The sequence below is a fragment of the Chroicocephalus ridibundus genome, chromosome Z, assembly GCF_963924245.1.
Source record: "Chroicocephalus ridibundus chromosome Z, bChrRid1.1, whole genome shotgun sequence".
Lineage (NCBI taxonomy): Eukaryota > Metazoa > Chordata > Aves > Charadriiformes > Laridae > Chroicocephalus > Chroicocephalus ridibundus.
In genome coordinates, this window is record NC_086316.1 from 64,914,509 (window position 1) to 64,931,133 (window position 16,625).

At 36.6% G+C, this 16,625-nt stretch overlaps 1 protein-coding gene across 1 annotated transcript in view; it reads right to left on the minus strand.

Moving 5' to 3' along the window:
- The window catches only part of NDUFAF2 (NADH:ubiquinone oxidoreductase complex assembly factor 2), a 107,451-nt gene that overhangs the window by 16,241 nt on the left and 74,585 nt on the right, over positions 1-16,625 (minus strand). The window contains exon 4 of the mRNA XM_063321520.1: positions 6,902-6,991. Coding sequence (XP_063177590.1) covers positions 6,902-6,991 — 90 coding nt within the window. The remainder of the gene's footprint in view (positions 1-6,901; positions 6,992-16,625) is intronic.

Below are 16,625 nucleotides of genomic sequence, written 5' to 3' on the forward strand. Positions count from 1 at the left end.
ATGCAGAATCTGGTAAGATCAGAGACAAAACTGGCACAACTGAGACTGACACTTCCCAGCTGGCAGCCTTGTAGACAATCTTTGTCAAAGGACCAGTGATGCTATTAGAGAAAATTATAGCACATAAGCCTTTCTTCCTGACAGAATTCATCTTTGTCCATACTTTGCAACAGTTCCAACGTCATCAAGAAAAGCAAGAAAGTGGTAGATATATCACGTATAGTGAAGTAGGTATACTAAACACTAACCGATAAAAGATACAGCTGAAGAAAAAAGTAGTTTAAAATTTTTTTGTAAAAAATTAAACCATCAAAATTTAAGGGATTACTTACAACAAAGTATCATCTGCCTTGCTATGCCTTGCTTATATTGCATGGAAGTACAGTACCGATGGTTTCAACTCTACAGCTCTCAGCACCTAAAAATTCCTTCATTTTTTTGAAACTGACAGTATTTTCCTAAAACACCAGCTGCATTTTACCTGATCACAATTCGTGGTTCTTAAAGAGAAATTCTTAAAACTTGAAATCCTACAAAAATTAAGCTGCAGTTAGAAACTATTGCTGAAATATAATCATTGCAATAGATTTTCTTTCAATAGCAGATGGGACTTTTAGGCAGTTATTTAACTAGTGATTTTCAAATGAATGGAATACTTCTATTAAAAGATTTTATCATTTAATTATCTGCCTTGATTTAACAAGCCACAGACTGAAGAGTGAAGGGTAACACAATGACACGTGTCCTATGAACAAAAGCGGTGAAGCAAGGAGCGTTACACAACACATTTTCAGTCATTAGTTGATCTCAATTAGTACCAACACTCAAAAGCAAAAAAACAATCCTTAATTTAGGAAGATTTCACATATCAACATGCCATTATCAGACTGTACCTATTTAAATACATAAATAACGCACATAGTTATAACATGGTGCTGTTTTTCTTTCCATCTATAACAAGCATTTGAATGCACGCTTTTATAGGAGCTATCAGCCTTCCTTCTTTCTAATAAATGTCAGGACCACAAATCATTTTCAGTTTAACCCTAAATAAAACTTGCTGACACAAAGATTGGATACTATTTTCCAAATTACTACAGGTAAACTCATTTTAGTATCTCTAACAAGCTGCATTAGAAAATCATTATTTAACAGAAGATTCCTTCACTGCAATGTACCTGAGGGAGAAATACAGTAACAAAATTTAGGAAAAACTCTTTATAGCTATAAGATGAAGTTAGTCAGCTTTAATATATAATATTCCCTCTGTGTAAATCCATTTCTGAAATATTCTATGTAGAACACAGATCAAGATACACTACAAAATTAAAAGCAGAGAAAACATCATCTGAACTGAGTTTATTTTAGTATATTATACTTCAGCATCTAATAGTTTCACCAGTCTTTCAAAAGCAATACATTTTCCTAATATTTACCTGACCACTCCTCAGTCTTTGGGGAGAAGAATGGGAGGACTCCAATATAGTTAATCGCCACCAGTTTTCAGGTGGTTCCCTTTCAGACAGAAAATTTTAAAAGCCTTTCGATTTTTTTTGAGTTATCAACAATATTTTGAGCATCCAACACAAGGTTCAAAAAAACCACCAACACCTCATAACTCAGGCACAAGAGAAATTCATGGTAACAATTAAAGGAAGAATGAATGTATACAAAAATATAACTAGTGATTTACCACTGAGTTAGAACTAATTTTAACAAAATCTACTACAACTAAATGATATCTTGAAATTAAGACATTTTGATTCTCTTTGAGAAATATAGTCAGTGTATATATTTTAGCAATGGAAAAGCTCTCCCGTCTTTCTTTGAGCTCTTCATTACACTGTAGTCAATGCAGGTTTCAATTACTGAACAGATTTATACCACAGTTAAACATTTGTTGATGGAAACCAGGCATCTATGTCCTTTATTACATATTATTTGAACACCATATGCACACATGCATATATTTAATTAAAAAGTGTCCAGTGACAGTTATAGCTGGAAAAAGATTTCCACGTGAACACTCACATTTCCTATGCCAACAAAACAAAATGCCCTCACCATTGTCAGCCCAGATATTTTAAACCTGGTAAAGTCGAGAAGGTAACATGTATGTACAGAGCGCAACCAATACATTCTTCCCTGCTCCCCAAAGCTTTGTCAAAATGAATCATTGCCTCTGTTTCAAACTAATTATGCTGCTGCTTCTAATTTTATCCGGATGGCACTTCCTGCTTTCTGTACTCATTGTAATGCTACTTCTGTCTAAAAGGAATTTTGCAAGATAGCTGGACGTTTCCTACCTTGAGACCCTTGCATTCTTTCATCAGCACTCATTTGCATTCTTATTAGTATGCATGAGATTTTCATTGAACTTTAAGACTCCTACTGGCACATGACACACTGTAATGAGCGTAAAAGTGAGCATGCAAATTAAGACTCCCATTAATCACTAAATGTTATCAGGAAAGAAAAAAAAAACAAAACTAGGAGTAGATGGGCAATAAAATGCTGCATGAAGCATGCAGTCTCTTGAATGTCTATAGGTAGGTAAAATTGCTGATGTCCTCTCAGCAGGACTACTGACATGTCCTGAGGTAAATTACACATTCTACAGTAGGTGAACATTCAGAACTAGCATTACAGAAAGGTTGTCTGTTGTGCGCATCCCTGCTGCCCACGAAAAAGAAAAGCATGCACACCCACGTTGTAGTAAAACATAAGAGGCTTCACCTAAGCAAAAACAGGTAATATTCGCGTTGTGCATAAGGATTAAATTCTAAATTGAAAACTACATTACAAAAAGAAAGAAACGTTTGGATTTTTAAAAGGAAAATCAACTTAATTTTCTGTGTACAAATAACTAACACTAAGACTAAAGATAACACAGGGGATTATGATTCCATTTCTTTAATACTGAGCATGCTTCAGTTTTACAAAAGCCTTAACAGACATTCAGAACTTTTGTAAAATTCACAGGTCTGAGAAATTAAGAAATTTAATCCTGTGGAGCACTTAAAACTAACATCTTTAGGAGAAAAACTCCAGGCAAACCCTTCAGGAGTAAGCCCTCTGCCCTGTATTGACTAAACTCTCAGGACTAAAACACAGTTTGTTTTAGTCTCACACTGCTCTCGAGAGTCTGAGAAACAGCTTGCACAGATTGAGTCTGTATTCTGGATGATTGGTTTACCTACTTGCTTTATAGGTTTCTACTTGGTCTCAGTTACCTTATTACATGTTTATAACTTGATAAACACAGCATCAAAATCAGGCCCTCAGTTTACCAGCTGTCCAGGCTGAATGCCTTAGATGCACAATGCAATTTAATTCAGCTGCCTTCAAATTTCTCTACAGCCTGCTTCCACTCCTTAAACAATCCTTTATCCCTGCTTTTGTGCAAGTTCTTCTCAGACAACTCATGCCCTTAAGTATTTCCAGGGACAGTACTTTTATTCATTTCATTCACAAGAGGTTTCTTTTCTAGTCAGCGCAGTGTCATGTAGGGAAGCAAGGGGAGGGAAAGTGTGCTAGGATGATTGCTTTTAAATCAGGTGGCCATTACGAATTATCCACAAGTGAAAAAAATTAGTCCTGGCAGAACAAAGACAGCACAGGTGAAAGCAGTGCTCTGCAGATCCCAAGAAAAAGGAGAGGAAATGAGGCGACAGACACCTTAGTACAGTCCTTAAAGTAAAAAGCCTGAGAAGGCTAGGCAAGAAGCCTGCTAATGCTGAACCAGCCAAAACTGAAGCAGAGAGGCCACGAATGTCAATGCATAACACAGGATTTGGAGAGAAGGCCCCTGGAGATGAAAGTAAACATATGCCCAGCAGAGAGGATTTAGAACACTAACAATCCACAACATTTCCAGGAGTAAACAGAAATCAGAAGTAAGAAGTATTACAGAGTCTTCTAACCTTATATTCTTCTTCTACTGTTTAGATAAAACAGGAAGTATTTTAGAAATCCTTTTGCAAAGTCTCAGAGTATTTGCTGGAATGATCAGCATCCATGAGAGCACAAAACATAAAGTGAAGGCCCACAGAAAGAATGCATTGGGAAATTTTCATGAGCCTGGACAGAAGATACAGAGTGAAACTTCAGCACGGGTCTTGTGGGCCTGGGAAACTCCTAGACAAATCTTAAAGAGACAAAAATAGGGACAGAATTGTAATGAGCCTTTCAGCAAACCATATCTAAAAACCTTATTTTTAACTGTTCCCCCTCAGATAACTGGCTTCTATAGTATTATTTGAATTCTCTACTCTTTCCATTCTTTCCCATTTCTTACTCATTTGGAATTTTTCATTTTACAGGAGGCATAAAAGAAGTAGTGATGAACTGAACTTCAGAGCATCCCACATCCCTTATATATATAGCAGAGGCACATTAGCTCTTTGAACAGCCTCTATACCCACAGCAGAAGTACCAGTTTGGGCTTTTAAAAGTTATGTTATACTTCCACAAAACTGTGTGTAATGTTTAAGTTGGCATTGGACAAAAAATACAGGTTAGCCTTTTTTTGTGGAATTTCCATACTTTTATCTGTCAGAAACATGCACTACACACCTATTCTGCTTAAGAAATGCACAGGGCAGGGCAGGGGAGGAGAGGGGGGAAAGATGCATGTATCATTTCTCTCTGCTTCTAGAGAAATTCAGAAATTCCTAAAAAGCAAAAGACTGTTACCTATCTGCAAACTGTAAATTTTCCTTTTCTCTGTGAATTCCTTCTATTTGGTGTTGACAAAATCACAATGAAAAAAACTAGAGTTACAAAGATGAGGAAGTTAAGCTTTAGAAGGGTAAATGCAGCTCATAAAATGGGACAGGCCAATTGTCTTTTGTTCTTTAAAACAAACCTGACTAAGATGTCTTGACTTGCAAAAGTGCATCTCAGGTCTGCATCTTTTTAGACAAGTCCATACTACAGGGTACCTAACCCTTAACTCCAAGGTCCCTGTACTGGCGCTTGCCAAAAGCATCCTTCCAAACAGCTGTACCTTCACATGTACCACACTGTCAAGTCACATGGATGTGTGCTAAGGTTTCTGAAGAGAGATGTAGTGCAGGCTTATTAGTGCTACACCGATTCCAGCAGTCCTAAGGAACAGTTCATACAGCAATGTGGTTCAACCAGTCTAAGACCCTTTGTGAAAAGGGTGATTAGCCCACCCTCATCTGAGACAGTCTGACTGTCCATGTTGCTTTCTGTTAATTCCAGCCAAGTGCAGGTAGAGACTATTTGATTGCATTTTTCGACATTTAAAGGCAGCAGCAGGTCTTAGATGAGAATTTATTTACAGCAGAGCAGAGTTACCTGAGGGTTTATATATGCTTCACAGTGCTTGTGGTGCAGAGTGATTGCACTGAGGTCACAGAGACCTAAGATGACCAGCAGTGGCTGGAGAACTTTTGGATGAGGAAGTAGAACTTCAGAAAGTTGGATGAGGTAGATAGCCATTCAAGCACCAGGTAATTTAGTAAGGACAATCCCACCAGACTGCTGCCCTCCTTCAGAAGACAGCTATCTTGGACTAATAAAGAACCAGGTGCAACTAGATGAAGACTTGACAGCTAACTGTGGGTACTGCCGTAGTACAAGACAAAAGCTATTGCTACTGTGGTTTCAGCACAGGTGGCAAATGCTGTTAATAGGGCTGAAACACCTTTGAGAAGCATTTAGCTGTTGATATTAGCCTTAGTTGATCACAATAAAAAAGTCATAGGAATCAGTGTAATGACAATGATAAAATGCAAGATTGGGAACATTTGATATTTCTCTACTGACTCCAAGAAGTGATATAATGAGTATTCTCTTACCTCAGCATCATCTTCCTCAGAGACCAACAGCCAGCGCAAAGGAAAGAGAATGAGGTAAAGCAAGTATATTGAGATATCTCCTCAAAACACACTGTGGCCTCCATTAATTTGCAGCTCACTGACAAACCAAACTACAGTATTATCTGTGTATGAGAAGGATTTTTCTTCCAGAAATTCTTGTAATCAATTTTCGAACTCATGCAAACTTCCATCAAGCAGAATAATGAATGACAAGGAATTCCACAGTTTAACTTCATACTGCTTAAAATTTGTTTGCTCTGAACCTACCAACTCCTGGGAGATGTCTAGCTATTATTCTCCCAAAAAAAGCATGCTAAATATTGGGTAGACTATCTAGTATTTCAGGGGTTCTTTGCTTATGCCATAGACTCCTGGATTTTAAGCCATGTTTAACCCTACACCTGGCTCGAGCTCCTACAGCCTCAAGGATGAACATATACTCCCTTCCCTGCTTTCTCTCCTTCTCCAAGGGCTGCTCAGCTAATCCTAAGGAACTTCTCTAATCTCCCTGAATTTCTTTTTATGCCCCAAATTTTCAGATAAAATTTTCATCAGTAGCAGTGAGGAAAAACGGTTAATTATTAACAGGTTCTCTAACTCCCTACAAGATTGTGCAAGGAAGAGTATAGGAAACCAAATGCCACCACCAAAAAAAAAGAGCCCCATCACTGTGCCACTAATAATTCAGCTGACCTACAAATTAACACTGCAGTGAATGCATAATTAGGAAGTTTAACACAATTAGTTTTGGTTATTCTATCATATCCCCCTCAGGCACAAATATTTTCACATTTAACAGGAGAAAGTCATGATCATACAGGCTTTATTTACATTTTTATTAAGTACTGACTTCCTAAACAGAATTTATCCTATTTGTAAAGGTGTTACTTTAAGAATTCATAATAACTGTGCAGCTAAACAAAAGCCTGCATTACTCAAAATGAAAGATAACGGATAACCCATTCACATAGTGAGGCTTTCCATTAAAAATACTGAATCTACATTCAATGGCAAAGTTATCTTGAAATACAAGGAAAATATTCAGGATTTACCTTCCCATTCTGTTGGAAAGTCACCCATTTCATACTGATATGCTTGACGATTTATTGCTTCTACAAATCTTCTTTCTGGTATAATCTGCCCTATAAAAAAGAAAGAAGAAAAAAGGCAGTTAAATATATTTCTATATAATATTTAAATTGCTAATTATGTTATTGTTTTGAAAGAACTGTACTTATTCACACATGTGCAATGATGTCTACTGGATAAAAATGAAGGATTAAAAATATTGAGAAAATTATTACCATCAAGATGTCAATTTGAAATACTATGCGTTTCAGTAACTTTAACAAAAGCTTGCATGTTCTACAGTTGAATTGGATTATTAACAACAAATATATTTCAAGCCAAGTTATCCACCTTGCTGTCTCCCTCCCTTTGAGAATGCTTCTCTGAAGGACTATCGATCAGCTGTTTTTCCCTTCACCTGGCTATCTTCCACACCATTGCTGGGCAGGGATGAGAAACTTCATGCTGTTCTCGAGTCAGAACCTATCACTGAAAGTTCACTCACTAGCTTTCCAAAGCGGTCATCATCTCCGATCACGGGCAACTGCTCTGTGCATGTGAGCCTTTTCACATATGCTTGCAAACTAAGTATTTCCTAAGTTCAAAACAAAAACCATTAGGTAGCTCTCTGACAGGGAACATTCAGTATATTGAAAGGGGAGCCAGTGCAGAGAATCTGTATCTACATTCCACCCACAGATTCTACTACTGCCAAAGAGGAAGAATTAAGATTCAACAAGTGATGTAACACACAGCAGACTGACTGTCAGATATCATACTACTGTTCAGAGAAAGAGTATTTAATTTGCTTTTTAAATTAGCAGATACCGGAAAGATGTGCAAGTTCCCCATCCCTCACAGGGAAAAAAAACCTAACAACATTCCGCAGGCTTTTTCTCCCAGATTTTTCCCTTCCTAGGAGGCTGATACAGAGAAATTTGACATTTTTAGAAAACACAAACAAATATCTGCATAAAATATTTTCTTTCATAATGGTGTGATTAATGCAGTTCACTCCTTCAGTATGCTTTCAATAAGTATTTCAAAAGAAGTTATTTTAAAACTGACTGCAGTCAGGAGTTACAATTCACCCGTCTCTGGTTAATAGCTAAACTGCAGACTATTGTTCATTATTAAATAGTTAATACAATAAAATAAGAATTTGTATAGAAACTGTAATTCCTTTTCTAGGTACCTTCATTAGCCTTATTATTTTTATTTTTAAGCAATGCAACATTTTTACTATTTCAGATACGCCATCAGGCAAAGAAATTAGTGTAGCATAATTTCGTTTCCAAGATTAGATATTTTTAATGAGCGTTCAAAGATATATGATTTATACTTATTTGTTTTATAAGTACACAATTCCTATATACTGAACATATTTTACTTCATACACTTTCTTTAAAATCATTTCCTTTCAGCAATAGCATGGGTAATTCCATTTCTCAAACTCTTTATCTACAAATCAAAACAAAAATACAGAAACATTTTCTTCCCATACAGATTTCCATAAAAGCTGAAGACCTCTCTAGTTCGGTTTGATGCCATATCAGTCTCAGAATTAACACTATTCTGCATAGTTGGGAAGTCACTTGATGTTACTGTTAGCACAACACCTTTTAAAAAACTGTCCATAATTTGAGTCCTACACAGGTAGAACAGTCTGAGTAAACCGGCATAAGCAACAAAGAAGCGTATTTTTCTACTTGCTACCATGACTTGTGATTGATGTTGTATCTTCATACATTCTCAAATAAAACTTTTTAAGGTAATCTACTTTTAACAAAATACAACACTTTTTATTCTGCTGCAAGCTTTCATAAGACACATGTAAAAAATTAATTCTCCAGATCTCACAGTCAAATCAAATTGTAGACTCAAACTCAGAAAATTATTTCCCAAAGATCGCATGTTGAAGAATCATTACACAGAAGTGCTGGTGGTTTTTAAGCCTCTCTGCACTTGTGATGCACACACAACACTAATTAACTTCAACTGTCTGATCTGCCTTGACCTCTAGGTTTCTTTTGGCAGACCTCCACTGACAAATAATTTACTTTTCTATTGAAGATCACACTGAGGTCTCTTTAGATGTAATTAAAGCCTTTTACAGTTTAGAGAAGTGTTTTTTCTTATTAAATATATTGACTGTTTTACTTTATGTTGATTAATGCAGTCCCAGGTTTTCAAATAAATACTGTAGTCTTTCCTACGGCAACTCAGGAAACTTCATTTGTAAGTATATACATATGAAGCAATTACAAATAGCAATCTAAGAATCACTATTTACACTTTTAACTTTAAAACTAACCTCACTTTCATGTGACCAATTGATCTCAGAAACACAGAACCATTAATACTTCAAACTGAGGTCATATAAAACACAGTATATCCAAATAACAGCCAGTAACTCCTAAAACAAAAAGCAGATTACTTCCGAAAGAATCTAACAGATGCACAGAATACTCACATAGAACATTCCAATATAACATTATGTACACAAGTGTTGTGGTTTAATGCCAGCCAGCAACTAGGACCACGCAGCCACTTGCTTACTTCCCGCATGGCGGGATGGAGAAGACAATTGGGAGAGTAAAAGTGAGAAAACTCACGGGTTGAGATAAAGACAGTTTAATGAGATAAAGTTTGAGATAAAGACAGCCTGGCCCAAACCAAATCAGTAAAGCAAAAGCCATGCATGCAAGCAAAGCAAAACAAGGAATTCATTCACTACTTCCCATCAGCAGGCAGGGGTTCAGCCATCTCCAGGAAAGCAGGGCTCCATCATGCATAATGTTTACTTGGGAAGACAAAACACCATAACTCCAAACGGACTCCACTTTCTTTCTTCTTCTCCCAACTTTATATACTGAGCATGATGCCTTATGGTATGGAATATCCCTGTGGTCAGCTGGGGTCAGCTGTCTCAGCTATGTCTCCTCCTAACTTGTGTGCACCCCCAGCCTGCTCACTGGCGGGGCGGTGTGAGGAGCAGAAAGGGCCTTGACTGCTTCACAACAACTGAAAACATTAGTGTGCCATCAAGAGCGTTCCCATCCCAAACCCAAAACACAGCACTATACCAGCTGCTAGTAAGAAAGTCAACTCCATCCCAGCCCAAACCATGACAAGAAAACACTGCAGTAGCCAAGATTTGAAACTTTGCAAGAGTTACAAGGAGGCAAAACAGCGAAGAAGCCTAAGTAATGGACAGATCTTTCATCAAGTGACACAGTATTTACACATTTCACATTTGATATTTTCTTACTGTACATATTTTCTCTAAGCCTTTCTGTCCTAGCCCATCTGAAAGTCAATGTATGACGACTGAAGTGAATTTGTATAAAAGCCTGAAAACAGAGTTTAACAGAAGTTAGGCAGCGTGTCAGCATGAGAAAGGGATAGCCAAAACCAGCAAGAGAAACAGTAAACGAAATGTGAAGGAGTAGCAAGTGACTTAATGAATAATTTTCTGAATTTCTACAGCCCTATCTATAGACTATAAAGCCTAGAAACTAAATTATATTTCACAATAAAAACATGGTTAACTAGATATGCACAGATGTTATAAACGAGTATTATAATTTTTCAATTTCTTCTAAGGAAAAGCCCCTCTTCCACAGACAAAACATGCTAGTTGTTTCCCCTGCAGTCACTAAATCTGATATATCCACATTTGCATTAAGAAAAGCCCACTGAAGAACCTTCCAGATCAAAGTACAGTTAAATAACAAATCATCCCAAACTTGCATTGTTCTATAAGCAAATTATTAGTCTTCCCATATCAATTTCTTAAAACAATACACATATATACACACACACTATTTTAAGGATCTCCAGCAGCCCTAGATAGATTTTCACTGTTTACAAAATTGTTATTTGAAAAATATTTCTCTGTTAACCTCCAAACCAGTTTGTCAGCTGTGTACACCTAGAACAAACTATGGCACATATGATCAGTGAGAGGCGAAATGGGACAGGGAACTGAATGTTTTTGTACCTGCACTGAGCAAGAGCCCCTACCAGCTATAAATTACCAGTACGTTTTGCAGTCAGCGATGGAAACTGGATCACCCTCTCACACATGGGCATGCATGCAGCTACCCTGTTAAAGCAACAATTCACAACTCCCACTCAAATTGAATGAATCTTGGATGTTCACGAGAATTCAGGACCAGGACTCTTTTGGCTTGCTGATTTGTACTGTCCGCGTGGTAGGAGTCCATGGAAGAAAGACTATTAATTACTTAAAGAAATTTTTTATAAAATGCGCTGAGTGAATATGCAGCCTTTGTTAATTTAAGACAAATGGACTAAATTTCAGTTGCACAGCACTGCTGTAAACTTTATGATGAAACAAGCATTTTTAAAGCATACCTATTTACTGAAGCACTATGTAGTCTGAAAATATTATATTGTACTTCATTTACTAACAGTACATTATTTCATGATCAGTAACACAACACAAACTTTACCTACTGAAAACAAAGGTTTCTAAAATTTTTTTCAGCAGTATCTTACAACGCTCACAGAATGGATCCCCCATTTCTTTCCTCTTATCTAGTAACACCTCAACAAACTCTGTAGTTCTTGCTAAATATGAAGCAGTATTTAAGTTAGCAAAGCCACTGAACTATCAGCAGTTCTTCCCACAAAGCAGAGAAAAAATTATTTCTTCTAGAGGTAATAAAAAGTAGATTATTTCTCTATAGGCTGCAGGAGAGGCCCATCACCTTCAGAGCAAGATATGAAGTTCTTATCTCTATTGGAGGAGAAGAAAAAAATAAAGCCTGTTGTGAAGAAAGGGAAAAACAAGCCTTTTAAAGGTGAACATTAATTTGTGCAAGCGTAGATCCCTCCTCTCCACAGTTTTTTTTTTTTAGTGAGAGAGCTTGTTCATTGGTGGCTGTCTTCATGTTACCTTGTGTTCAGAATTCCAGTACTTCTGCTTCATCTTAGGAAAGATGTCAGCTTTTTAAGATAACAGTTTTCTCCCAAAGAATTCTGATTTTATTTTTTCAAAACTTAGATTTCTATGAAGTTAATTAACTTTTGCTGAGTGACAAATTAATAACTTTCAATAGTTCATTATATTTATTCATACAACGAATCAACACATTAGTCTAAAATACAAGAAGTTTAATATTTGCATCTACAATCTATCACTTATGCATGTAGTTGTATTTTCTCCAATAATTCATACACCTGCAGTAATCTAAAACTCTTTATGCTTTATAAAATCATATTAGAAACTAATTTCAACTTTTAAGAGCATCAGGTAAGGCCACAGGCTGCTTTGTTCAATGGCTCTGATTTCCGTTAACCTCCAAAGAACCAGGATCACAGATTTCCAGTTTTACAGTGATGCAGGATCAAGCAATATTAAACTTGCTAAGAGCTGAATGAGCAAGTCCAAAAAAGCTGTAAGTACCAGGCACTCAGGGTCAAAAATCATGCCTTGATTTTGCTTTATGTTTACATCTTATCATCAATACATTTGGCTTTACAGAGTTGTTTGCAAGTACTATTTTATTTCCAAAGGACGATCTGTTTCTTCAGATTTCTACTGAAGGTTTGAAGTCAGGACGATTACTTCCATTTTTGGGAACACATACTGTCAAAGGAGAAACTCACATGCAGTACAAGCCTCACAGTTCCTTTTCACCTTCCGAAAGGAATGCCAGCTGACAATGCCAATGTCATAGCCATATCATCTTAGTATTATTTCTTATTTTGTATTAATTGCTGTTCTTACTATGCCACACTGTGTACCAAAATAATTGTTCCCACCTTGCTCTGATTTTCTACAGCATTTACAATTAATGTCCAATAAAGTGGGAACAGTTTTCCACGTTTAATTAACTTGGTTAACAGATTTTACCAATACAATTCATTAAATATTATTCGTATACCTCTAACAATGGATTTGACATGGTAAAGAAAGATTAAGAGTAGGGTCATGTTGCAAGAGAAGCTGAAGATAACCAAGATAGTTTTGAGCAAGTTTACTTACATCCCAGAATGTCTAGTCACAGCAAATTCAGAGCTTTGATAATTTCTTCCACCTTATCTCCGAGTTTGACAGTCTTTCAGATTGCAGCCCTGGCAGGTAACGCTAGCCCAAATAGCGTGCATTTACTGCGGCCTCTAGTAAATGTACCTTTAGAAAAACCTTATAGTCTAAGTAGTTTAAACACATGAAATCAGACTTATGGTTCTGGGTCTCTTGCAGGAGAGTAAGCTTTTTTGTTTTAATCGTCATGAAGTCACCAGAGAAGATGTGAAATTTTAACGTGGAATTTAGATGAAGAGAGAGTTCTGTCTTTGCTAGAAACATATCTCTTGTCAGAAGTGGGTATTAACATAATAGCAGCACATCTGATGCTGTCCCAAAAGACTTTGCTTCTCCTCTGAAATTTCCATTGACAAGGACTTTTCCCCATCTTGATAGGATCTGCTGTCAGTTTCCCAGGGAAAGGGATCCGTATATAAGTCATCTTCAAAAGCTTCTCTAGGGTAGACGGTCCTCTGGAGAAGTTCTCACTCTTGTAAACGTGACCAACATGGCCTTATGGTATGGTTAGCCTGGTTGTGTCCCAAATTTTAATCCAGGATGTCAACTTAACAAATCTGACTCTTGATGTCATCTAGATTCTGCCCTTCTTATAAACATCTGCTAAACAATGAAGTTTATGCAAAGAAAGCTTACTATCCAACCACCTACTAACTAGTAATTGATCTATCACAATGTATACATACTTGAAACGCAAACAAAACCCAAGTAAACCTATGTCCAGAAAGAAGACCATACGTTATTCCCTGAAACAAGAGCCACATTCTTTATTTCTGAGAAAATTTTTATTTCCCTAGTGCAGGAAAATTATTAACCTGCATACGCAAAAGGAAAAATCACTCAATATCATTCTTGCTGTAGTCATGTACGAATGTAAGGAAATTAAACACCTTATCCTGACAGATCAAGAAATTTTGCCTATTTTCCATAAAGTAAACAAGAAAGACTTAGAACAGCGCCCTCCAAACAGGCAACAACTCAATCATGCCCTATTCAACCCAACTCAACACAAGTAATATTGCAGGGTAACCAGGCCTATATGGGTTCCTTCTGATTCCATATACCAATTTGCATCTTTTATCTGCAAACCAGAATGATTTTGACACTATTATCTTAATTGTTTCTTTGGGTAGATATATTCTGTATTTTGCTTGATATAGAACAAGCTTATCCCTCAGCCCTCTGAAAAGACAACCCACTTTTATAACAGCTGTCAGACATCTAGAGTATACAGAACTGCAACTTGATTCTGTGTTGCAGTTAAAAACAGTTATGCATATTAAAATTTTCCATTTTGACACAAATGGCAGATTTTTTTTATCCTTTTAAATCAAAAGGCCTATGCTTGTGTGGGTCCACACTAATCACATTTCTGCTTAATTGCGCCATTGCATGTATCCAGTCACTGACATACTGAATGTAAATATATATACATGCATATATGTATTTTCCAACCCACTGCCTAATTATGCTTCCAGAAGAAGAAAAAAATAAATTACAGCAACATAACATGTCTAAGATAGATAGCAGCAATGCTCAAATGAAAGTTACTCAGCCAAGGTACTGATAGTAAAGACATGACATAGACCAACGAAACTTTGGAAAAATACCTACACAATCAGCCAGGAAGGACTGGGGTGGGATGGGAGTGCGGGGGGCGGGGGGAAAAGAAGAAAAAGAAAAAAATAACTCAGTTTGAAAATGCATCTACTACAGTTAAAATGCGAATAACGAGCTAAAAAAGAAAACAACACAGGTTTTGGTTTTTACTGTTTTATAAATGCCCGCATATCCCTCCTTGTCTCCTAATTGAACGTCTAGGCTATTTTTTTGAAGACTGCTACGTCCCTGTTCTAGGACTCTGCTCTGCACATACCTGTCAAGGATGACAAAGAACTAATATGAAAGATTGTCTGGAAGCTGGCTCTTTGAACAGAAAAAAATACACTCATACCTGGGCTGTAAGTCTTATTGATACACCAGCTGAAGTTGCTGAAACTGGTGATGGAACAAATATTCTAATAATGATACAACCAATAACAGAAGAAAACAGCAGAAGAGTTTAACCAATTATACAATGTGCAATGCTAGTAACTATTTCATTATCCATTTTCCTAAGGTGTTCTACAACAGCAGACCTCACTGAAATCAGATGTTTTCTCAATACACTGCTCCCTCCATTCAGTTTACTAAGACCAACCATATCGTACTATACCGTTGTTAGTAATGTTACCTTTACAGAAAAAGCTTAGTACGTTTTAGAACCAAGTCCTTTAAGGTGATCCTCAGAACTTTTCTCAATTCAGACTTTAAATAGAAGTTAGCAGGACTAGTCTCCCAGAAATAATTTTAAATGAATGATTGGAGAATCAAGAAATTCAAAACCCTAACACACAGGTGTCCCTCTTTCTCTTTCAAACTGGTCTCTTTAAATTACAAACGGTATTTCTGTCTGATTGCTCCAACTGACAGAAGTTTAACAATTTCTGTTATTTCCAACTGTATTTACAGGTTTCTTAACTGTTTGCTTACGTATGAACCAGTATGTTTCCTAAATTAAAACAACTTTTTCTATAGAAAGCTCAAGTTTCCAAAAAGACTTTAAAATAAATGTTTCATTTAAGTAATACACTTCTATTTTACAAACATCATCAAAAAGTCTAGAGAATATTCTAGCAAATCATTAATGGAAGACATCACTTTTTACTTTGGTCTTCGTAGAGGGGAATCTGAAAAGAGCAATCTGATATTTTTATGACAAATAAAGCCAAAACATACACACACAGAAATCAGTGAGTTTTCTATTAAGTTTAATACTATCAAGCCACAGCCAGAAATACAAAGTATTTGTACAAAAAAATAAACAAACCAGCATTATTCAGATCACTTAGCGAGAAACTTTTGCAAGCTTGTGAAATATGCAGTGCAAACCATGTAGTACGTGTGCCAGCATCATTTTACCAATCTCTGAATGGAGTCACCCCAGACATGAAAAGTTTAAAAATACATATATATGCACACACGCACATGTATAAATGTACCAGGAGCATAACACAGCCATTTAGAGGCTAGTGGAAAATAACATTTTTGGTATTCGGTCAGATATGAAGTCAACCTTAGTAAAATATCGGATTAAAACATTTGCATGTAGATGGAGAAAAGCTTTGCTTACCACCAGTGTGGCAGTCCAGTTCTGCATTAGATTTCACGTACTAATTCTGATGCGGTCTTTCCATTGTTGTTGAGTGTTACTTCGAAATTCTTCTGCATGGCAGTATGAACGCAACCCAATATGGCCCCGAAACACAGTCTTTGGGCTGAGAGAGCTCTAAGGTTTTGGTATGTCAGAAAATGTTTTTCCAGTATAAATATATAAAAGCCGTCTTGTGGGTTCTGGATAACATCTACGTGACAATCCAAAGATGTGACACCAGTTCCTACAGATCCATCTAAACTAACGTCTGAGGTGTTAGTTCCCTGGATCTGGTGTGGCAGGAGTAATTTTATTAAAATACTGCTATTGCTGACATTGAGTGCTGGGTTGAGTTAATTCTTTTTTTACATGGTCCATGTCTATTTATCTAGAATTCTGACAAATGCTTTTATTTTAGAAATGATCTCTTCTGTTCTTG